The 26453-nt window shown below is 35.9% G+C and overlaps 1 protein-coding gene across 1 annotated transcript in view; it reads right to left on the reverse strand.

Annotated features, from left to right (window-relative positions):
• The window catches only part of GPR158 (G protein-coupled receptor 158), a 349181-nt gene that overhangs the window by 98240 nt on the left and 224488 nt on the right, over positions 1-26453 (reverse strand). Inside the window, exon 5 of the mRNA XM_012777345.3 lies at positions 15760-15828. Coding sequence (XP_012632799.2) covers positions 15760-15828 — 69 coding nt within the window. The remainder of the gene's footprint in view (positions 1-15759; positions 15829-26453) is intronic.

The following is a 26453-nucleotide window of genomic DNA, read 5'->3' on the forward strand; positions in this document are numbered from 1 at the left end:
TGACATAAAACATTCAGAGGTAAGCCTCGACATACATGTATTAAAGATGATACTTCAAATGAATTAGAAAATTAATGAATGGTGTACAGAAGTACAACTGGCAAAGAAAAGAAATGAGGATCCCAATCTCATTACTCAGTTAAAATTATATTTCATATATAATAAAATATATATAAAACTTCATATACTAAATACTATAACACTATAACACATATGTACTAAATACTATACTAAATATATAACAAAAGAGAAACCATAAAACCATTAGAGGAAAGCATAGTTCATTTTGTAAAAAATAAATAAGGAATGAGGAGAGCTTTTCTAAATGGGATGCAAAACCCAGAAGCCTAAAATAAAAAGCTTATGAACTTGAAAAGCTTTCTTTACACAGAAGTAAAAAAAAGTTCTGCATTTGTATCATTTATGCAAAAGGTATAACATCCTTAATATTAATATAAAGAACCATTATAAATCAATAAAAGAACTCTAGAGTAAATGGACAAAAGCTAAGAATGATGAAGAGTTTGGTCAGAGAAAAGAAGTACATATGACCAGGACTAAACAAAACAAATTAAAAGAATAATTAGAAATGATTTTTTTACCAATTGGGCTGCCAAAAATTCAAACGTCTGATGTTACTAATTGTTGCTGAGGTTGGGGAAAAAGAGGCACTGATATATTGTCTGTGGGAGTATAAAATGTTAGGAACATTTAGAAGGACAACTTGGTAGTATCTACCAAAACTTTAAAACCATGTATCTTTGATCTCACCATTCCACTTTGAAGAACTTGTCCTACAGACATTATTTAAGTAGCTGAGGATTTCTGAAATGTGTGCTTTATGTAGCATTTTGTATCAGAAAACATTTGTGTACATATATATACACGTTTTAAAGGCACCATCAAAAATGGACTAGTTAAATATGTATGTATAAATAATGAGATAGTACTTAAAATGTCCATATATATCAATATGAGTAGATACCCAATGGATATTGTTAAGTGAAAAATCATTGTTAAATAACAAGATGTATAATCCAACTTCGGCTTAAAAAAAAAAGAAATACTATATTTCTTGAGATAATAGTTGCCATCTGCAGATAACATTAAAGTAGAGAGAATAAATGTCATACTTCTGAATATATCTGTCTACCATCTTAATAGTGACCCTGAAAAAGGTTCAATTTCCTTATAGCAGATACATGTTCTGTGTATACAAATTACTTTAATTCCTTGGGCTACATAAATTAGTCTTCCTTTCCTTAAAAAGAGAGAGAGAGAAAAAAAAAAAGATTTAAAATACTGGTGCTGATTTTTAAATTTGTAATAATCTGTTAATTTGTGGCTATGAGATCCCTTGAGGAAAAGGTCAGTGTTTTTTTCCAGAATATTATGGGGGTACAAATATTTTGGTTACATATAATCCCTTTGCCTCGCTCAAGCCAGAGCTACAAGCTTATTAATCGCAAATATTTTAATAGGTGCTCTGTGGAAAAGGCCATGAGGAAATGAAGCAAGACGGGGGAATGCTGGGTTTTAAGTGAGTCCCTTTACCACAGCTCTCAGAGCCTTTAAGATGTGATTCCCTGCCACTCCCCAAACAGGAGAAAGTCCACTTGAGCTCTTCTTTGGCAGACATCTTTTATTTCGCAGCATGTGAGAAGCCGCTGCGCTGTACACCAAAGGCCAAGTGGGGACTGTCCGGAGAGACACCCGCGGGCAGCTAGGCCTTTTCACAGCCTCCTCACGAAGAGCAACAGCACTTGCGCCAGGCTGCCGGTTAGGGCCCGTCTACACTCGACCAGCAGGACTGTGTGAGGTGAGCAAGACCGCCAGCCCGACAAGTATGTTTTCCACATTTCTGTAAGCATGATTTAAAGTAGATATTGGTTACAGAAATAAAAATATAAAGAATGAGGAAAGTTACAGTTCAACTGAAAGTAGGGTTTAGATTAGGACGTCACCTGAACATGTTATATTTGAATTGATCATATTTCTATGATCCCTATCTTAGTCTGTTTGGGCTACTGTAACAAAATGCCATAAATCGAGTGGCTTATATAAACAGCAGGAGTTTATTGCTCCCAGTCCTGGAGACAGGAAGGATCAAGGCATCAGCAGATTTGGTGTTGGGTGAGGGCCCACTTCCTCACAGACAGCTGCCTTTGCACTCTGACCTCATCACATGGCGGGCGGCGTGAAGGGTCTCTCTTAGGCCACTTTTATAAGGGAACTAATCCTGTTCTTGAGGGCTCTGCTTCCCAAAGACCCCAGCTCCTAATAGCATCACTTTGGGGTTTAGGATTTCAACATGAATTTTGGGAGGACAGAAACCTTCAGACCACAGCAATCTGCAAAGCCTAGAGATAACTTTGAAAGTATTAATAAATCTCAATTTGGAATACTTAAGGATAGAAAAATCATGGAGATTATACATTTCTAATCATAAATAACATTTCCATGGAATAATTTATATTAAGTATTTCTAAAGATTTGTAATAGTGATATTTTATAGTCTATTTTCCTCATATGCCAGAAACTATAATATGAAGAAATATACAATAACAGCAGTTTTTAAATAAATGTATAAAATGAACATATAAATTGAAATTATTTTCTGATATATTCTAGAAAAGCATTCTGTTATTTCTCCTGAAAGTTCACATTGACCTTTCTAATTTAGGCTATAGATCCAAATGCCCCTTCAATCTCACTTTTACAGGGCTCTGCATCTTTTGAGGCTAGGTTTTTATTAATAGGATTCCACATAAGTATCATGTCTTTATCTTTTTCTTCTTTTACTATTGTCTTTAAATAATATATCCACTTTATTGAACTGTGACTCTTTAGAGACACTGTATAGCCCCTGACACTTAAAGTATGATTTACACCTTGTCAAAATGTCATTTACTTGTCATTTTAAAAAGAACACTTGGCAACCCTTTAAAATGTATTTCTAAGTCTTCTACAATTTTTTTCTAATCATTTTGAAGAGGAAATTATTTCACAGGACACACTGCTAAACTCTAACAACTATTTTTCTGTCTACAGATATTTTCTTAATTATTTTCCAAACATCTCTAAACATTTCATATTTTCTTATGTTAAACTGTTCACATATAAGACCACAGAGATAATCTTGAACTCCACAGTACTAGTAGTCCACTAATATAAATGTCTGGCAATTCTGAGAATGTTCCCAAAGACTGTTAAGATTCTCTAAAATCACATGTTCATATTTAATACCGAAAAACTAAAGTTTAATTACTTGTGTGTCTTGGGCCTGGACAAGAAAATTTGAAATGCATTTTTATAATCAAGGGAGAAACAGAAATCACTGCAAAAGAAACAGAAAGAGTCCCTGCCAGGTTTGCCCATGAGCAAACACATTAACTTACAAACTGTAGCAAGGGAATTAGAAATGAACTGATACTTCGCCCTTTTCAGAATTTTTTACTAGACAGCTAAAACACTCCAGCTATGACATTGCTGCAGAAATGCAATTTCTCATCTTTCGACTCGAACCGTCTTAATGTCAAATTCTCTTATCATTGCCAGAGCCAGCATCTCCTCCTTTGTTCCTGTGAAGGCAATCTCTGGATCATTCATGATGTTCTTCGTCTACTGCCAAACTGTGACATTTCTGCCTCCACATCATCGCTGAATCTGTCTCCATTTGGTCCCATCAGGAATTCGTTGCAATCGTGGTGGATTATTCTCATTTTAATGTTACATTTTTGAGTTAGCCTCTCCTTGTTTATTCTAAAATAATGAGTTTCTTAGCTTCCTTTCACTGCTGACATTTGAGCAAAGACTTGAAGAAGATGAGAGTTAGCCACGGAGATACGTGGAGTAAGAGTGCCCCAGGAAGAGGACGCAGCCAATGCCAATGCTGCAGGGTGGGTGTGCGCAAGGCCTGTTGAGGGAAGAGCAAGGAGGCCAGTATTGCTGTGGCAGCGGGTAGTGGGGCTTTAGGGAAGAGAGGTAAGGAAGGGCCAGATCATGTAGAACGCTGCATGCTAAAATTCAGGTCTCTTTATGATTGGTCCTTTTCATCACTCCATAGAGAAATTAGAGATAAAGATTTAGAAGCAGAGACACAAAGATAAAAAGCAGAGACATCTAGCTATATATTATAGGTATGTCCATGTATGTAATGCTTTAGTTAGAATTACATTGAAATGCAACAAATTTTTAAGGTGCTGTGACTGACACACATGTAGCAGACATGGTCCTGGTCTTGAAAGGTTTACAACTTAAAACATCAAAAAGAATTCTTAAAAGACATTAAAATCCATTATTAATAATACAAGGGAAAGCCACACTCGATATGTTAATCTATGAAGAATGTCTAAAACTGTTCCTTTAACAAATATTAGTTGGGCATCTACTATGTGCCAGGCACCGTAGATCTAGCCGTGGATTTAAATTCTAATGTGGGGGTGGGAGGAAGACAGAAAATAAAAAATAAATATGTGTAAGACATAAAGATAATAAAAGTAACACAATATGTAGGAAGTGATATATTCTATGCAAAAAGAGCAGGGTGAGAAGATGACAACTACTGAGAGGAGTAGGGTAGGCTGCAACGTAGAGTAGCAGCTGATGTTTCAGCAGAGACATGAGGGAGGTGAGGAAGCTGTCACATGGGTGATGGGAAGCAGTGAGTTCCAGGCAAAGGCAATAGCCAGTGCAAGGGCTTTTAAGGTGGGAGCGTGTCTGGCCCAAGAACACAGTGTTACTGGGAAAGACTGAGCAGGGTGAAGAGACAGTGGGGGTTCACAAGTCATGTAGGCCTTTCAGGTGTCTTGGTTTTATTCTGAATGAAATGGGGAGCTATTGCAGGGTTTTGAGCAAGAGTGACACATCTGATTGAGGTTTAAAAAAAGATTTCTTCTACAATATTTTCTTTAAAAAATAAATAAAATAAATATAAAAATATTTCTGGCTGCTGTGTTGAAAAGAGACTACAGGAGGCCAAGAACAGAGACTAGTTAGGTTACTGTAATAATCTAAGATTCGATGATGGTGATCAGAACAGGGTGGTAACAGAGGAAGTGAGATGATATGGTCAGGTTATGGGCATGTTTTGAAGGTAGAACCAAGACAACTTCATGACGAATTAGATATATGATATGAGAAACAGAGGGAAGTCAAGGATGACTCCAAGGTTTTTGTCCTGAGTAACAGAAAGGATGAAATTGCTACCAACTTAAATTGTGCAACCTGACGGTAAAGCAAGTTTTGTGACAGTGGTGGTGGTATTAGAAGTTAAGTTTTGGATGGATTAAGTCTGCGACATCTATCAGACTCTATGTAGAGATTTTAAATAGGCAGATGCATATACAAGTCTGGAATTCAGGAAAGAGATCTAGGCTAGGGATATAAATTTGGGTGGTCCTGGCATGCAGACAGTATATTAAGCTACAAGAATGGATGAGATCACTAAGGGAAAAGCAAAAAGAGAAGAATGAAGAGCTCAGCAGGAAGAATTGTTGCCACCCTGAAATGGCCATCTGTTCATTAGAGAAATGAATTGCAGGGCATGGGGTGACCAAAAGAGAACTAGGGGATTTTCCTGTAGAAACTGTCATCCCGGATTGGCAGATCTGGAGAAGTGTCATCTTTGCTGACGTACCTGTGTGGCACACTAGCCAAGGAAGACCGCCAGAGCTATGGTGTGGTGAAGGAGGAAGGCAAAGCACCCAGTTACAGTATACCGGAGAATAGGGGCTTCATGTGATTTCAAAAGTGAGGAGGAGCCTGCCTCAAAGCTCTTCCCTGATCGTTTTTCCACGTGATTCTTCATAGACACCCTGAAAACCTGCCTCATTCAAAAATCAAAAATAGAAAATCAAAACCACAAGGAGACACTTTTATTAGGATAGCTATTATAAAAATAGAAAATAACAAGTATTGGTGAGGATGTAGAGAAACTGGAACATTCCGCATTGCTGGTGGGAACACAAAATGGTGCAGCCACTTCAGAAAATAGTTTGGCACTTTCTCAAAAAGTTAAACATAGAATTACCCCATGATCCAACAATTCCATTTCTAGGTATATACTCAAAAAATTGGAAGCAGGGACTCGTACACCAATATTCACAGCAGCATGTAGCAAAGTCCTATACATGCATGTTGCTTCAGGATTCACTTTGAATATTGGTTTAACTTTCTCATACCAGAAGCAGGGCTCAGTCACTCTTGACACAGTTTCTAGCTCTCTGCCTTCTCTTACTTCCTCAAGGTGGTCAATCCAGGTATTCACCTTATACAGCACTGCCCTATGGACATATAGATACAATCTACTTAACTCACCTGCCGACCCCCACCCCACATAGACTCCAGAGAGACTGCAGTGTGGGGCCACAGCAATCACCCTCAGTCATAGCCTCATACCACAGGACATAACCCACCTACTCTAAACCCACCAATTGGAACTCTCCGAAGGAAAACTGTTTGGATGAAACCCTGTACCCCAATAAAGGCCTCAGTCTATAGGTCTGTTTCTCTGGTCTTGACCTGCTGGTTGAGCTCTTGCCCCTGTGACCCTTCCTTCAGCCCTCATTGGTACCCTTCACCTCTTGTGAACCTGCGAGTAATAAACTGCTTCTATTATGTATTTTGTTGTGTTGTCTTCTCAATGTCTCACCCAGTTGACATACCTAAATCTAACTCTTTTCCCAGTCAAGGCTCTTCGAAAGAATGGCTATCTTGGCAGGAATAACTAGACACGGGTCAGCAGCCACAACAGTGTTTACCAGTATAAACCCCGGGTGAAAGGGACATCTGATGACACGTTGGACATTTAGGCATTAGGCTGTCCCCTGAAAGGCACATTGGAAACATCCACAACCACCTCCCCCGGAGCCCCACCAGGGCAGGGCTAGAGTTCACGGCCACTCTCTATAGAGATAGCGATGTAACATAGCATTATTCACGATAGCCCAAAGGAGAAAACAACCTAAGTGTTCAACAACGGATAAATGGTAAACAAAATGTGGTACAAACATAATGAAATATTTTTCAGTAATAAAAAGGAGTGAAATTCTGATAAATGCTACAACATGGGTAACAACATGGGTAAATCTTGAAAATATTATGCTAAATGAAATAAGCCAAGGACAAGGAATAAATATTGTCTGATTCTACTCCTGCGAGGCACCTGGGATAGGCAAACTCATAGAAATAAAATGTAGAGCAGAGGTTACCAAGGGCTGGGAGGATGAGGGAATGGGAAGTTATTGTTTAATGGGTACAGAGTTTTAGTTTGGGATGATGAAAAAGTTCTGGAAATAGATAATGGTATTAGTGGCACAATACTATGAATGTACTCAAAGCCTCTAAATTGTACATTTAAAAATTGTTAAAATAGTAAGTTTTATTTTATGTATATTTTACCACAATAAAAAGAAATAAAAATCAGAAAGAAACCAGTGCAAACTCTTTGTTTAAATACTGGGTGTTTGAGCAGATGAAGAATGTACAACAAAAATGGGGCATTACCCAAGAAAAAAATAAGTAATTCTCATAGCTTTAAAAAAATTATAGAAAATATGTTCCTTATGATAAAGAAGCTCAAAGAAAAAGATACTAGAGATCAAAGAAAGGACAATAAAAACAAAGAAAGATATAAAATTGCTCTAAGAAAGCACTGGTAGATAGGAGAAAATGAAAAAAATAAAATAAAAACATTAGCGAGCTCACAGGAATATTAGAATCAACTGAAGCAGAATAAACATAACATATTGCAAAGGTCATGAAATAAAGATTTGAGGGAACCACAAAAAATAAAGAAGAAAAGACAAAGATATACAAACGACTAAAACGATTATAGATACAGAAGGTAAAAAATCCAAGGTACACATAACCTATGTTCCTGAAGAAAAGTATAATAGAAAAAAAATTTTTAATCCAGGATTAAAAGAGGTCTTAAATCTATATATTAAAAGGAAATCTCATGATCCAGGAAAAAATGATACAGAGTAATAAATTCAAAGGTAATTCCTACTTTATTTAACTGAAAAACTAAAGAATGACTTTTATTGGCATCTCGGAAGAAATATCAAGTCATCTAGAGGGAGAAATTAGGTTATCTTCAAGACCTGAAAATACTCAGACAATGGATACAAAGAAAAGACAAAAAGAACTGTATTTGAGTTTAATTTCTTAGCTGAAGTCAAATGATACTGTCTAAAGTTGAAATATATAGCCAAGTAAAAAATAAATAACCCAACCTTTTAAGTTTTCTATAATCTCTTTTATCTTTAGAAAGATCTTTTAGAATAATGCTCGTTGTGAAGATACATGAATCTAAAAATCAGTAATATCAGGGTTTTGTTGAAATAATTCAGATTACAATTAGCATCTTTTTAAAAATCTTATATAATAATCCCCCATTTTGATTTCTACCATCCATCTTATTTTCTATTTCTCTCTATATGCACACTATATATTTCTATCGATTTTTGCATATATGTACATATACAGATGGCTCAAATAATTAAATGTATAAAACCATTATTCCTAGATGATAATGAAGATATTTTACTTTTCAAACTTTTTTTCAATTTTGTTCTATTTTTTAAATAATGAGTGATTATTATATTTTACAAAAGCAAAAAGTATCTTTTAAGAGGTGTATAGTCTAATCTGTATTTATTCTAGCAAAGATGATAATAAATACTATTGCTTTTCACTGACAAACTAAACCCAGGGTTTCAACCTCAACTCTGTAAGGCTCTTTCAGTTTATTAAAACTCTTTTAGCTAAAGGAAGATTATTGGTTAACTGCTGACACATCACTGATCTAAGGTTCTTAACCATATGCATACTGGATAGTCTCTATGTCTTTGGACAACCACTCCCACAAATGATCAGTCTTCTCTCTCATGAGGAGAGTACAGTAGAGCACAAGCCAAGTAGATAAATGGAACTAAAGAATTTCAGAACATCTATAACTGTTTCTTCTATGCCTCTAAACTACCTACAGAGAAGAACAAAGTGTCTTGGCATCACACTTTTCAAACTTGCTTCAAGGAGGTGGTTGTCTAGACTCTGATGTCTCTTGCTGTCTCTATTTTCGCCAGTGTTCCTGAAATACTCTAGCAGTTTGGGGATTAAGAGTCTCCTATGTCATAAAACAACTATTCCCATACTATTGTGTTACTAATAATACTGTTATGCTCATAAGTATTGAACTTTCTTTTCGATTTCTTTTTCTTTTGCTCTGGTATTCATCTACATGGATCTAATGGACACCAAGTTAGATACATCCTAGATGAGCTTGAAAACATTGGCCTACCTATAAAATTGTGAACTTTCTGCCCCATATTTGTCATGATGGAAGTGATTTTGTCTCACAATTGAATTGCTACCATTTTCCTCTAAGAAGAAGCAAAGCTCCTTGGAGAAAAGGCAGATTCCAGGGAAAGTAAAAATCACACTGGAACATTCTGTTGCACTAGAATGTAGAAAAGTACTCAAAGAATGATAGGGTCATATTTAATCGATGCAGGAGCCAGCTTACAGGGGCTCCCATTGGCCAAATTTGAGATAATTTGAGCACCAACATAAACAATAATAGTAACAGATTAAAACCTTGGCTGCTTTAGCTATATTCTCATTCTCTTTCCTCCTCCACTTTCAACTCACTGTCCTTTGTCTCCCCCTTCCTTTAAGCTCTAAACATGGGAGCAATTTCCTCTTGGTTTTCTCCTACTTCTGGATGATACATGTGCTCTGGATGGGGCTTTCTCCACACTACAGTCTTTTAAAAATATCCAAGTTTTAGTTTTAGGGTGATGATAGAAAAAATGATCTCTTAACTGACATAGGTTCAATGCCACTGAAACTAACTTCATATTAGTTTGAAACATAAAATTGCCATTTTTATAGCTAAAATGATTGCACGTCAGGAACTTCAGATGGTTCAACAACATGGGCCATCTAGGCTCATAGGAATTTTATATTGAGTCTGGGCCAAACTGAGCTGCTATGAATTGATTCCCTGTTTAATTCTCTGTGCCTTATATTTCTTTGGAGACCTAATAAGGAAAGGTCACTGACAAAGGGGTGGATGGAACATGGGCCTCATGTGACTCCCTATCTGATGTCATGTGAATATCACATTCATACCCTCTGTGAGAAGTATTATCACAGAGTAAAGAGAGCAGTGGAGCAGTAGTCAAGAGACTGGATTTTATTATTGGCTCTCTCTCAACCTAGCTGAGAAAAGCTGGATGAATTGCAACTTCTCTCAGTTTCTCTTCTTTCATTTGAAAAATAAAGTGGTTAGATAAGGATGAAGTTGTACCTGATGGCCCTTCTAATATTTTGCAGTAGGGGAAACAACCTGAAAATAAGCATTATGCTTACACATATATCAGTGTCCTTTATAGAAAGGCATGTGGCCAACCAAATAAGTAACCAAGGTCAGAGGGGAAACACCCTCCTTATTAACTGGAAGTGGTGGTTTAGTCAAAGCAAAACAAATTTCTAGATTTTATATTGCAAAGAATATGTTTTATTAAACTATAAAATGCCTTTTTATGTAATTTAACAAAAACTACACTTTGTTTTTTTCTTACAGTTCTTTTTTCTTTCTTTTTATAAATTATACAAAAGTTTTTAGGTGATTATGAATACTAATCATTGGTTCACAAATGTATGGACTACGAATCATGAGCCTCTTTTGAGACTATAAGAAAATGTTTTAATGCTTCAGCTCTCTTCTACCCAATATAACAATGCTAAATTTAGTCATATTTTGGTTTGTCCTCATCTGCACAATGATGATAATCTCTAATTTGGACTTTCCAATATAAGCATTGTTATGAAATCGTCTGTAGTCTAAGACTGCTTAGAAAAGGCAAAAATAACCTTAATTCTTGCAAATCTGAACAACAATATGCAGCATAAAAAGAATAAAAGGCTCATTGCATAACTCAGTAGAACAGTGAATATTCCCAAAGCTTATATCCACAAAGTTAGCTAGCCCTTAAAACAATTATATTTTATTCAAGTATACTTTTTTTAAAAGGAAAACTATACCCCCCAGTAAAACTCTCATGAACAATTTTGATATAGTCCATACCAGGAACACAGAAACTAGGTCAGATATTTAACAAATCAAAAGGTGCTGATCACATTCATATACCATCAAGTCATTAGACCCTTTGGCTATATTTGGTTTACTTAATCACCTTAACCACTTAAAACAAATCTACCTGAGAGCAAAACTCTGGCCAAAAGTTATAAACTCTTTTGTTCTGCAAAACCTAAGTAAGCCAATGACTCCTAGTCCAATTACCACATTAGTGTACTCCTTGTCAAGAATGCTTTAGGCATGTATACCCATGCACATACATATGCTCCCAGGTTGCCAAAGAGTTAACTATCAATTACTAACTATCAATTACTAACTATCAATTACTCTCACCTGAAATAAAATTATCCTTTCCAGACTCAGTCAACATTATATTTTAATCTCCTTCCTCCCCCTGTATCTTATGCTACATCCAAATCTTCATTAAAAAATGTAGCCCTTTCTATCTTCAGAGCATGAACACTAACTTAATTAAAACCAAGGGACAGAGTATAAACTTGGGAACTATACATTAGTTTCTCAAGCAGTTACAAAAAGAATTCATGCTCTGAAAGATAGAACAGACAGCTAGTTAGTCATGAAGTCAACATGATGAGGCATTCCAATGTTTCTGTTGGATAGAATTTGTTTGGTAAGCCTCCTTTTCTGATGTATTTCTCTCAAGCAGAATTATCAAGACATGCTACCTTCACATTTTTTTTAAACTACCAATTCTCTGCCCTCCTTTTCTCTGTGTCTGTAATCACCATAAGTACAGGTTCATCAGATGCCTTTTAAAATTGGAGTCCAGTCAATGAAAAGGCCTCTAATAACTGCTTTGAACAATTAGAAGCCTGACATTTACCATTCTTTCAAATGCCCTCCTTTTCTAGGTGCTTCTTCCATTTAAGAGGCTTTATAATTCTTCTATAGATTATAGGCCCATGCTCATTTATATAACCACTTCATACAAATAGGTATGGATATCAGAAATAAAAATGAACTGAACTTCTGCTAATCCCCCCCAAAACAACATTAAAAAGTATTTTATGGCCTGTGTTCACTAAATGAATAATATAAATAAAGGCCATCATTCTTAGTCTTCCACGACAACCAAGCAGGTCCTTTGGAGGCTGCTTCAACAGGACAAACACTAGTTTAGGGTACAGTTCATCCAAGTATAATTTCATTCATTCATTCATTCAGTGCATACTTACTGTGCTCCTCCTGTGGTGACAGGCATTGGGAGCCCTGTGGGTGTGATGCTGAGCAAAACAGAAACAGGCCCCATTCCAATAGAACTTAGCATCTGTGCAAGGGAACGACCTTAACCAAATAGTCACACTTTGAATGTGTGATTACAAACTGAATAGGTGTTGTCAAGAAAAAGAATACAATTCCATGAGAAGTTATTACAAGAAATTTGACTTAAACTGAGGGTCAAGAAAGCATTCCTGAAAAAATGATACTTAAATAGAAATCTAAAAGATGACTAGATCCTAACTAGCCAAAGGGATTGGTACAGAGGAGGTAAGGGGAAGGAAGAGAGGAAGACTCTTCAAAACCGAAGCAAAGTACATAAAGAGCTCCTGTGACAAGAGGTGTATTAGTTTCCTACAGCTGCTGTAATATATTATGACAAACTCAGTAGCCTTAAACAACACATATATTGTACAGTTTTGAAGGTCAGAGGTCCAAAATGGGTCATATGGAGACAAGGTGTTGACAAAGTCAAGATGTTGACAGGGCTACATTCCTTCTAGATGGTCTAGAGAAGAAGCTATTTCCTTGCCTTTTCCAGCTTTGAGTGGCTGCCTGTTTTCCTTGTCTTGCTTATGGCTGCCTTCCTCCCATCCATCTTCAAAGTCAGCAATGTCCAGTCCCATCTTTCCATGATGTCTTCCCTTTGATTCTCTCTCTTCTGCTTCCCTCTTTCACTTAGGATCCTTGGGCCCAGAATAACCTCATCTCAAAGTCTTTAAATTAATCATCCCATTCCAGGGATTCAGACTGTGGACATCTTTTGGGGTCATTATTATGTCTACCATGAAAGACATCATGTTTTATTTGAGATTTGAAAGAAAGTCAGGGAACGAAGGAACAGAAATTGAGGAGAGAAGTAAGATAAGATGAGGCTGGGGAGGTGGGCCAAGACCACACTATTCCTAACACCATAAACCATACCAAGTGTTTTAATTTTTATTCTAAGAACACTGAGAAGCCATCAAAGAGGTGACAGATGAGATTTGATATTTTTAAAGATCCCTCTGGCTACTGGGTAGCAGTAGCTACCCAGTAGCCAGAGGTTACTGGCTTGGTACTAGCAGAGGTTTGGGGAATAGATGATAGCAACAAACACAGAAAGTCATATTATTAAGATTATTCTTCAGATTACTGAGATCATTTCAGTTTTTCACCTCCTCCTTTGGTGATTTTATGACTTTGGTTAAATAGATGCCTGGCAGTTCTCAGGGAAAGGTTAAATGTTAAGATGTACAACATGCCATTTATACAGAAAGAGTACCAGGTATGATAAACTCAGTTTTTATACTATTGGATTGATTCTAGTACTAATTAATATGCATAACTCTATGCCAGTAAATTAGAAAATTTAAGTGATATTGATGATTTTATAGAAAAATGAAAACTGATTATCTTAGTCTATTTGTGCTGCTATAAAAAAATACAACCTTGAGGCTGAGTAATTTATAAAGATATTTCTCACAGTTCCAGAGGCTGGAAAGTCCAAGATCAAGGTGTCAGCATCTGGTGTCTGGTGAGGGCCTTCTAGCTGCATCCTCACATGGTGGCAGCAAGAGGAACAGAAAAGACCGAACTCTCTCCTACACTTCTCAAAAGCTCCTACCTCCCAACACTGTCGCATTAGGAATTAAGTTTCTAACACATCAATTTTGGAGGACATGTTCAGAGCACAGCACTGATTATATCTAAATATATTTCTGTTTTAAGGAGAAATAGAAAGTGTCACGCGAGACCTGAATAGATCGAGAATGCTTGATCTAAACATTGAATGAGGGAAGAGGATCAGGAAAATGAGGTAATGGAGGAAGCACAGTATAAATTATGTTGGGCCGAAGGCCACTGTAAGGATTTTGGCTTTTACTGTAAGTAAAATGGGGAAACTTTAGAGAGTTTCAAGAAGAGTGACATGGTCAGTCTATCTTTTGATGTTTTGAAAACAGACAGATTGTAGGAGGCAAGCATGGAGAAGAGAGGCCAGTAATAAGAGACCATGCCAATAACCAGAAGAGATGGACCATGGTTTAGATGACGGTGGTAATGGTGACCGTGGCATGGACTGGGTGGATTCTTGCTATAATTTTTAAGGTTTTCTGCTGGGTGTGAGAGAAAGTGAGGTATTAAGAATGACCTCCAGGTTTTTTGAATGAGTAACTAGAAGGATACTGTTGCCATCAATGGACTGAAAGACTGAATCTGAGGAAGAGATCAGTGTCTTGATTAAGTTCATGACAGAGAATTCTTCAAACAGAGCTATAAGCAAGCAGTTGCATATGAGTTGGGAGCTTAGAGGGAATGGTCTGGGCTGGATATATAAATATGGCAGTCACTGCCATGTAAATAGTACTTAAAACTTTGAGGCTAGATGAGACCACCAAGTGAGAGTGTAGATTAAGAAAAGCTACAAGGACTCTGTTTTGAGGATTCAAGTATTAAGAGGTGGGAGAGAAGATTAAGAATTAACAAAGAAGGCTGAGATGTAGCAGCAAGCAAGATAAAATCCAAAAGGCATGTGGTGTCCTGGCAGCCCTACCTTTCCTCTTACACCTTCTCCTCTCTCAGGTCTTTGTCAAGGGATATTTTATTTCCTACTCCTGATTAAGCATCTCTCTTAAGTGCCTCTAGAGCATCTGTCACATTCATTATCATTATTTGTATTAACTCATCTCTTCCTCTAAATTGTAAGCTTCTTGAGAGGAGAAATCACGTTTGCCTTGCTCATAGCATATTCCCAGAAATTAGCATAGTGCTTGGCACACAATAACTGCTGAGCATAAGTTGGTTAAATTGAATTAGTAAAATTAGTACTTATCTTCTGATTTCAGACATGTTACTAGTGTGACAGCAAGTGTCTATTACGACTAAGCCACTAGTCATACCACACATACATTTCCTTCTTTATGTTTATTTTTCTAAGTAACCATTTCAAATTTTCCAGCATTAATTAGCTATGTGTCTTATGATTCTGATTTAGGTAGGAGAGGAAGAAGGAAATTAATACTTATTTATATATATTAAGCATACATACCAAGTATGCCTTTCACACATTGTCTCAAACATTTAACCTTCCTCACAAACTTGGGAAGAAAAGATATAATTACCTCTGCTTCACAAGAGAAAACCAAGGTTTAGAAATGTTAAGTAACTTGTATAAGGTAACCTAAATGGTAGAAGCCAGGATTTAAATACCTATAAAGCCCTTGGTCATGCGCGTGTGTGTGCTCGCTTGTACGCATATAAACAAGGGCTTTACCGAATATCTATCTATCTATCTATCTATCTATCTATCTATCTATCTATCTATCTACCTACCTACCTACCTACCTACCTACCTACCTACCATCTATCAAAGAAATACTGCCAAAACGAAGCAAAATAAATGGCTCCTTTTAAAATATAATTATATTACTTACCGGAAAGTATAGGAGCAGAGACCCAAAAAGGATCGTTTCCAACAGGATAAGGCCCGATGCCCTGATGCTCTAAAAAACAAAATTAAAATGTTGTTGTTAACTTACATTTTTAAACATGGAAGAATTACCTATTGTAAAAATTCCTCAATGAGTAGTACAGCATTCTTTGGGGAAAATTAAATAAATGAAAACAGGCTAGTATTCAGGTGGGTAGACATCTGAAACATGCAAAAAGACTGACTATAAAGGTGACTAAGATAGATTTAATGATACTGCCAGTGGCTTCATGGGATATTAATCTCTAAAATTTGACTCACTGAACAGTCTCAGCAGCTGAAAACATTGAAAGGATCCTGAAGATCCTTTCAATCCAAGAAATTCACAGACACAGAATGTCTTGCCTGTATTTCTGAAACATCAGCCACAAGTGCATATTAAATGCTCTCTCTAAATCATTTCACAAATACATGTAGGATAGTTTTAGTAGATAAAACAAGCCCATGTACAAGGTCTGGAGCAGGCATCCTCAAACTACGGCCTGAGGGCCACATGCGGCCCGCTGAAGACATTTATCCAGCCCCGGGGTGTTTTTGCCACCACTGCCTGTCCTGCGTAGCAGCCAACTCATCCCGGGCCCACAGTGCGCATGTGTGAAATGTGTGCTGCACTCTCCAACGGCCCTCCAATGGTCTGAGGGACAGTGAACTGGCCCCTGTTTATAAAGTTTAGGACCCCTGGTCTGGAGTCTTGGTTATATATCCTACCATGCTAAAATATAATATCCTCAAAACTCACTCACATGGCTCTACTACATGAATAATACAAATCACATTAAATAACAGAAGCATCTCACCTTGTGAACATGCTTAAGTGTTATTCTTCACTCAAAATTCAAAAGAATAAGTCAAATTTCAAATAAATTTCTGAATATTTAGTTTTTTAAGCATAAATATATCTAATAACCTAAGATATTTTGCTAGACTCAAAATTGCATTATCTTCCCAAAACAAAATGCTTAGAGTTGAGGCAAGAAATAAACAAACAAACAAACAAACAAACAAAATCAATCTTATCTTCTAACAATAAATTTTGCTTTGATGAGTTCAAGTATCAATATAGATAAAATATATTTGTTAAGAATACAAACACGAAAACAGGTCATTCTAGGGGCTCTGTGTTTTCACTAAATGGAACATAAAATATGTACAGAAATTACAACTGGTCCAAATATCTTACTTAATAGGAAAATAATTTGCAATAGTAACAATTAATTTTGCAACAGCAAGAAGATTCTGAAAAGCCAAACCACAAGAGTGTTTTGCATTAAAAACGGTATCAGATAATTGGATAGCCAGAAAAAGAAAACTGTAATTTCTCATCCAAAACCCTTGTAGGGCATCGCTAAACACATACAAATGCTTTGTGCAATTCCTTAAAAGAACTCAGGGATTTCATTAATTTAAGAATTTGGGAATGAAGAAACAAGTTTAGTCAGTGAACAGCCTTGATTATTTGAGTGGCTTCTTGAAATTGGTCATGATTTTAGCTAGCAGATGCTTTTAGTGAAAAGAATGGGTTTTAGCTGATAGAATTTCCAAAATGACAAATTACATTTGCATAATTTACTTAATTATGAATACCTTACAGCTTCCTTTTTAAACTCCCCCCACCCACAAAAAAAGACACTAAGAGTGAGAATCTGGAAGATTATGTACAGCTGTGTATAAAATAATGTGCACTGTGCACTTTTGATTGAGCAAAGGGACACGAAAAGAAGCCAAAGGGCACAGTGGAAAAGATAGACTTTGGGGTTAACTCAGTTTGAATTATGAAACAACTGTTTTGAGTTGGGCAACCTTGAACTTCAATGGCCTCACCCATAAAACGGGTATCCTAATCTTTACCTTATTAAATCTGACAGGTTTGTTAAATGTGAAGTATACAAATGGCTAGCATCATGCCTGGTACTTAATAAGTGGGTATGCATTCTTCAAGGTAGAAAGCAGCACCAGAATGTTGAATTTGAAAACCGCAAAGGTATATATAGCTAATGGTCAAATTTTTTTTAATGCTTGGCATCCAAAATGACCCCAGAGGAGCCAAAAGCCTGGGGTTAGGGAACCGGGCAGTTCTTCCTTAAGGCTGTGGTCCTGCTACGGTTTGGTGGCCTTTTCTTCCATCCTGCAACATCTTCTGACAGTTTAGGGCTAGTAGGCTCTGTAGCGGCGTTACAGCCAGCACTACCACACGACAGCAGCAGCAGCAGTGTGTGCTTTTACTCATTCTCAGAGCAAATAACCAACATTTCATCTGGAAATGTTGAACCATCTTCTTAACACTTCACTGCCTTGCTCCTGGCTAAGCAGAAGAGCCCATAATTTCAGATTATAAATTGAAACTTGGAAAAGTGGCCCCATAATCAAATGTAAGGCCTATTCAAAATGTGCACTTTTTATTTCAAAATATTCTTTGACAAAGGTAGCTTCATGGCCTCACAGAATGTGCAAGCACGCAATAATAGGTGGGATTTAGGACACAAAAGAGACCCCATGCTTCCTAAAGCATCCCCCCCCCCATCTCATTGGTACTAGAAGATCTTTGAACTGGCACAAATCCTTTTATTGTATACTTGGCGCCAAGGATTAATGGACAGTTGTTTTAAGTAATACACTGACTTAAGTTCACAGTGAAGTATAGGAATCTTTTCTTTAGAGTCTCAGTAATAGGGTAAGGAAGCAGAGAAAAGGCACTAAGTGTGTAGGGAAAGAGAAGGTTTGAAAATGAAGATGAATGAGGGAGATAATGAACAAAATAACAGAGGACAAGAAAAAATTTCACCTCCTTCACAGTTTTGCCTAAGATAGAAATGGTGGTATGGAACTATTTTTAATCAGAGTTGCTAACTGGGAAACTCATGGAAAACTTTATTGACAGATGATCAATAATATATAGTATGATATTATCTATAGAAAACACATAAACATAAAACACCACTATATATAATATATATACACACACATAAACACACACACAGTACACCTTACAGATATTGTGGGTTAGGTTCCAGACTACCCCAATAAAGCAAGTATTACAATAAAGTGAGTCACATAGAGTTTTTTGGTTTCCCAGTGTACCTACAGTTGAAGTTCTTTCAAAATTGGAGTCAATCCTCTTAACTAACTTTATGTGATATTCTAAACCTTTGGTTGTTATTTCCATAATGTTCAGAGCATCTTTACCAGGAATAGATTCCATGTCAAGAAACCACTTTTTTTTTATTCGTTCATAAAAACAACTCCTCATCCATTCAAGTTTGATCATGAGATTGTTGCAATTTAGTCACATCTTCAGGCTCTGCTTCTAAGTCTAGTTCTCCTGCTATTTCCACCACATCTATAGTGATTTTTTACACTGAAGACTTGAATCCCTCAAAGGGGGATCTAGTGCTCATCCATGAGCACTAGAATCAACTTCTTCCAAACTCCTACGACTATTGATATGTTGACCTCCTCCCATGAATCACGAATGTTCTTAATGGTATCTAGAATGATAAATCCTTTCCAGAAGGTTTTCAATTTATTTTTCTCAATTAGGGGAATCACTATCTATGGCAGCCATAGCCTTACACAATGTATTTCTTAAATAACAAGACTTAAAATTCCACATTACTCCTTGATTTATAGGCTGCAAAATTAATGTTAGCCAGCATGAAAACAACATCAATCTCCTTGCACACCTCCATTAGAGCTCTTCGGTGACTAGGTGCACTGTGAGTGAGCAGTAATATTTTGAAAGGAATCTTTTATGAGAAGAAGGATTCCACAGTGGTTTTAAATATTCAGTAAACCATGCTGTACACAGATGTACTGCCATTCCAACTGTGTTGTTCCATTTATAGAGCATAGGCAAAGTCAATTTAGCATAATTTTTAAGGGCCCTAGAATTTTTGGAATGGTGAATGTTGGAAAGTTGAAGCATTGGCTTCAACTTAAAGTTACCGGTTGTATTAGTCCCTAACAAGAGTCAACCTGTCTTTTGAAGCTTTGAAAACAGGCATAGACTTCTCTTCTTTAGTTATGAAAGTCCTAGATGGCATCTTCTTCTAATATAAGGCTGTTTTACATATACTGAAAATATGTTGTTTAGTGTAGCCACTTTTCATCAATTTTCTCAGATATTCTCATTTGTTACAGCTTCTACATCAGCACTTGCTGCTTCACTTTGTACTATTGTGTAATGGAGACAGCTTTATTCCCTTAAACTTCATGGGTCAACTTTTGCTACCTTCAAACTTTGCTTCTGCTGCTTCCTCACCTCTCTCAGTCTTCATAGAATTAAACAGAGGGAGAACACACAACATTTATTGATGAAGTTCATCATTTTACTGGTTCAAGGCTCCTCAAAACAATTACAATTCTAACATCGAAGATCAGTGATGACAAATCACCATAACAGATATAATAATAAAAGTTTTAAATATTGGAATTACCAAAATGTGACACAAAGTGAGTTGCACGCTGTCGGAAAAATGGTGCCGAAAGACTTTTACTGACACAAGGTCACCACAAACCTTCATTTTGTAAAAATGCAATATCTATGAAGCGCAATGAAGCAAACTTCAATAAAACAAGAATGTCTGTATACACACACATACCAAATAAAAGCCTAGTGGATATATACTAAACTGATAACCATGATTTTTCTGGAGAAGAGGATAGATTTAAGGATAGATCAACTTATCTGTAAATATTTTCTTTAAAGGAGATATAGTCATATATTGCTATGTAATATACTTTAGTAAGTCAATAACATTATATAAAAACTACCTAAAATGTGTCAACTTATTGGAAAATTGAACATTAGGTATTATAATATGCAAAATTGTCTAAACAAAGCCCTTTCTTTAATATCCATTTAGTCATTTTTTTATTCAATATCAACAGCATGCATAAAATTATCAAACAGTATATTTATGATTCTTACAGGTGAACATAAAACTGGGGGAGTTACCATTGAGCCTAACTCTCTGGTTTGGAATCCATAAAGCCTAATAAATATCATTCATCATTCCAGGGTTTACAATGGAAGTGAGCCTCTCCTCACTGCCTCCTATCCCACCTTCCCAATTCCTAACTTTAAGAACTGACTTATAAAGGTTTACAAAAGCTAAATATCAAACCTGTAGACCAGAAAAAAAAAAAGGGCTAGTCATATTATATCTATTTTTATCAAAAAGTGACAGTGGCAGCTGGGTGAGTCTATTTAGGCAGTGGTCTTGAATGACCAGGCTGTGAGCATTTGCATGAACCAAGTTCAGGAGTAATACCTGCTCAGGACTGGGGGGTCCCAGCTGAAGTGCTGGCCCTTGAGGAGGTTCTGCTGGGTCAGCAGCAGTGGTTGGAGACTCAATTAGGTATTTTAAAATTTAACATTAATGACTACCCTTTCAAAATATCATTCTTTGTTACAATGAAATAAACTCAAATAGCATTTAGTTTGACACTAATCATTTTTTTAAACGGAAATATATTTTATGTTTAGAGAAATTCAAGAGATTTCACAAGTCATTGCTCAGTCTCATCTGATTGCTAAGTAGCAACAGATCTAAGTAATTTTTATCATTTGAACACTGTTTAATCTCAGAAGGTTTTGTTTTTTTCTGTTTAAACCTGATACATTGAAAACTGATCTATCTACAAAGTAACTACTTTAAAATGTTACTGGTCACACCAAGGCAAAAGAGCCCTTCAATTGATTGACAGACAACATCAGCATCACCACAGTCTTCTTAAACAGGAAAACAAAATGTGAGAACAGGAACAGAATTTTTCAGAACTGTTAAGTTTATATTTAACACATTGTCTATCCTCTGGAGCATGTTTGGAAGTATATGAAATGCTCATAAAAAGTATAAAACAAAGAAACATTTCATATTTTGTCTGGAATTTGGAGATTGTCTAAGCATTCTAGGATTGCTATGGTTATGATGTTATACTTAACATGTAACACAAAAAATTTGTGATTCTGACAAGACATTTACAAATACAAAAAGAAATATAATGAGGATTTCAGGGATTAAACTACTAAATTATTTAATAAGGGATAACAGATAACTATTTGCAAGAAGAGTAATTCAGAAATTTAAAATAGCAGTATTATATCTGACAGGCAAGCAATAAAGGTGGATCATAAAGGACTGTAGAAATAGCTGTTATTTAGACACAAAAACAGTGAAGACAGGAATTCAAAACTCAGTCTCTAAAACAGTATAAATATTTCTAGCTTACATGGAGTAAGTTGGATTCTGACTTGCCTCAAACTTGGGGACCTTAAGAAGAAGCATCAAATGAGTATTAAAGAATTTAGTCAACAATGAATGCATCATTCTTAACACATTGACTGTTGCACTAGAAAAAATTTTCTCTGAGGCCAGGGTATTTTATTATGAAACAGAATAAAAACTTTGAAAATAAAATGATCCTAATTTAATGAAAATTTTATTATTTTTTATTGTTTTCTGTACATGGATTATATGCAATTCATGTGGCACTAGAATCAATTTTTACACTGCATGTCAACTGCATTGCATGTGACTCATGACATATTTATTGAATTTGTTTTGGAGAATTGAGTCTTCATATGCTTCCTGAGGTCCCAGGCTCAAAACTAGCGTGAGTTAAATACAACTCACATGGCAGTTCATGTTTTAATATTGTTTGCCAAAAGACAAAGTGAAAAAAGAGGGGGAAATATTAATTAGTCAACATTCTATATTTTTGTTTTCAATTCTAGCTATTTGTTTCACTGAGGTTCTGATGTTTCAGTTAGTCCTTATGCTTATCAGTAAATTATAACATGTTTTCAATTAAATCATTATCTTGTTATTTTAGTTACATCTTATAACATGAACATGATTCAGTAAAGATTTTCAAATAATAAATTCCTAAGTTTTAACTAGATAATAAATGCTAAACCTTCCATACAGAATTCAAAAAGGTCATACTAACTGATGGATGTTTTAATTAGTATTCTTTCTTATCTGTGATGGATCCTTTGCTCTAAAATAGATTATATTATGCATTAGTATCAGACTATAAGCTCAGAGAGACATAAAAGACAAGACATGAGAAATAATTAAGCACATACAGAAAATTGACAGTGAAGAATTACTGAAAAGTTAAAACAATGTTATAATACCAAAAATTGGAAAAAAAGTTTTACAATGCAATAGATTTTTAAAAAGCAATTATGTTTAATCTCATCAAAAGTTGAACTATTATTAAATCAGTTTTCTGAAAGTAATAAGCTTTTTAAAGCTTTCTAAATTAATGACTCAAAATATATATCTTCAGTTCAAACCTCTTTCTGAATCTCTAGATTCATATTTTCATTTGCCTTTAAGACATTTCCACCTGAATGACCTATATAGAGGCACCTCAAACTCAAGATGTCAAAAACAAAATTTTTCCAACCTGCTTTTCTATTCAAAATTTTCCCAACCTGCTTTTCTATTCAAAATTTTCATCCTAGTTAAGGGTAATGAATTATTTAACTATACTATAGTCAAACTATGTCTGAAACATACATCAATAGGCTAAAAATAATGAAGTGGGTTTTATGGAATATTCATTTTACTTTTGGTATTTTTCATAACTCCCAATATTTTGCTGACCAACTGCCTCACTAAATAAAAAAAAATTAGTGACTGACTAAATAAATGATTAAACTGAAAAGTCACATACATGTTGATCCATATTCAAGTAGCAGGAAATTCTTCATTTTTAATACATGGTTCATAGTCAAAATCTTAGGAAGGGGAGGAAGAGGGAAAAAGTCAGAGTAGAAAGTTGGGAAGAAGTATAAAAAACTATCTGTTTATATTTGGTTGAACAGGGATAAAATGAGTAAGGCAGGCAGGGAGGGGGGAGGCAGGACCGGACCCAAGCATAACTGAAATCACCGTCCTCTCACCTTTCTCACAGATGCCCTCCTCTGCATTACTGCACTCTCCTGCCTTCATCCCTCCCACTCAGACAACCAATACCTTCACACCACCTGCTCTGTCACCTCCTCCAGGCAAACATTTCAAAGTAGCCCCCTTATCCCTCCTAATCCCCAACGTTCGATTTCATCCATGCCTTAATCTTACCTATCTGCCATACAGCAAAAGGATTAATAATTTTCAATTAGGATGTTAGTGATTGGTAATAACTTAATGCTTGCTACTCTATGTAGGACTTGGAAGACAATAGCCATCACTTAAAACCTAAAGGCAATGATCTTTACCTCTGAAAGTTAGAGTGTGAGATGTTAGCAAAGTGGGCCTTCATGTCCCCAAATATCACTGTCCATGACTGTTTCCTCTGAGACTGTTCCCACATGGAAGCTAAGCAAGGCAGCCCCATTCAATCAGAAACTGGGATATAAAGGTTCCTTTTAGGAGAACAAAGGGTACAAAGGTGCCAAGAATATACCAATGGAGAAAAGAACAGTCTCTTCAGTATATGGTATTGTGAAAACTGGATATCCACATGCAGAAAAATGAAATTAAATCTTTATTTCATAGAATATACAAAAATCAACTCAATGAATTAAAGACTTAAGTTTAAGATCTGAAACTGTAAAACTTCTGAAGAAAACGTAGGGGAAATGCTCCATGACATTGATCTGGGCAATGACTTTTTAGATATGACACTAAAAGCACAAGAAACAAAGGCAAAAATGGGCAAAAGGAATTATGTCAAACTAAAAACCTGTAGTGGGTGAGATAGGGACCTAGAAGTATATCCAGTATTACTAGTTCACCCATTCAACAGAATTTTTCCCAATTGAGCATACCTTCTCACATTAATAAAATGTTAATATAAATGTGGTGGCAAATGAGCAAAAATGAGAGCAAAGATGACAATGATAATAGGTGAATTTTTGTACTAGCCATCTTTCTAAACACTTCACATTCATTAACCCTCAAAAACATTTAACCCTCACAACACATAGTAGGTACTATTATTATCCCCACTTTATAAATGAGGAAGCTGAGGTTTAGACAGGTTAAAAAACTTGCCCAAGGAAATTGATGGAACTGACATTACACACTGATATTACTGAACTTTGCCTCTAGCACTTTCAACATCCAGTTTTGTAAAGCTGTCACTTAAAATAGCATCTGGATAGTGGCTCCTGAAGCAGCTTTTACTTACCTTTTACTGAAATATAAAAACACAGGAGAAATAGAAAGCCATGCCCTGCTGTGAACAGGGAATTCAAACAGAAATACAAATAGAAGTAAAAATGTGAAAAAGTGTTCATCGTCACAAGTACTTGGGAAATTTAAATTAAAACTATACTACTTAATTTTAAAACCATTTGATTGAAAAAGTTAAAAAGACTGATAATATCAATCACTGGTTAGAATGGTAGGAAATGGGCAATTTCACAAGTAATAGAAATACAAACTGATGAAGGCTTTTGGTAGGCAATTTTGAAGTATTTATCGAAATTTTAAGGGTACATGTGATTATACCAGCAGCTTTACTTTTCGGGGTTCATCCTAAAGCACTATTTGTATGTTTGCACAGAAACACATGCATAAGAATGTTTACCAAAGTACCAATGAACAGGACCTGGTGAAAAAGTTGAGCCAGCTGGAGTATCCATCAATAGCAAAGAATATAAGCTATAGTTCATCCAAATGATGTGATGGTATGCAGCTATTTGAAAAATGAAAAAGACAAATGTACAGGCAGAGAAAGAGTTCCAAGGATTTTTTTGTTTTTAGAAATAATTCTTTAAAATCCTTATTAGCCTATTATAGCTGAAGGCATGATATGAATGTACATGCATATATTTTACCCTTGATGGCAGATTCTGGGAAGATAAGTAGGTTTTGAATAAAACAGGGGAGCTTTCACTTAATGCTTTATATTTCTCTTTATGTGTTAATTTGTACAACAATGTGTTCATTTATTACTTGAGTTATAATCAACTAAAAGTTCTTAATGCCAACAAAGGAAAGGAAAATGGAAGGAAGAAAAGAATGAATGGAAAAGACAGACAGATACTCTGAGTTAAGGTCAAAAGCAACAAAATATTATACAATCAAAGTAGAGTCTATCTCAAAGAGACTTAATTATCAACTTCATAAAGAGAGGTACTCAAAAATTATCTCTAGAGCCTGGTATGTTATAAGAATTTAACAAATATTTATGGAAGAAAGAAGCAAGACAAATGGAGGTTAGAAAAAATGGAAGATCAAGTAAATCCAGATAATAAGGATTAACAAAGATTATGTAAAAGGAAAAAAATCACAATGTCAACATGTGTCAAAATAAAATTTAAAGTAAAAAAAGCATGAAAAAGGAAAAAAGAGGGCATTCAATATCAATCAAAGTTATTTTGTCTCAAGCTACAAGAGTTGAGACCCCGGTGATGGCTTACCCCTCAGCGCTGCTAGCCCAGGGACCCCTGTGATCCCTCGGCTTCAGCCCACCTGCTCACATTTCAGTTCTACGAGTGCAGATGCCCCCACCTTAGGGCTGCACAGCTCATCCTGTTCGTCATCCTACCCTATTTCCACCTCCCTCCTCACCATCGCCTGGCTAAGTGTAGCTTATTTCTCAGGTCTTAGTTTCCTTGACTGTTCACACATTGAAGGTTTTTTGGTTTTGTGTTTTGAATGCCTCCTATGTACCAGG

The sequence above is a fragment of the Microcebus murinus genome, chromosome 25 (genome assembly GCF_040939455.1).
Source record: "Microcebus murinus isolate Inina chromosome 25, M.murinus_Inina_mat1.0, whole genome shotgun sequence".
NCBI lineage: Eukaryota > Metazoa > Chordata > Mammalia > Primates > Cheirogaleidae > Microcebus > Microcebus murinus.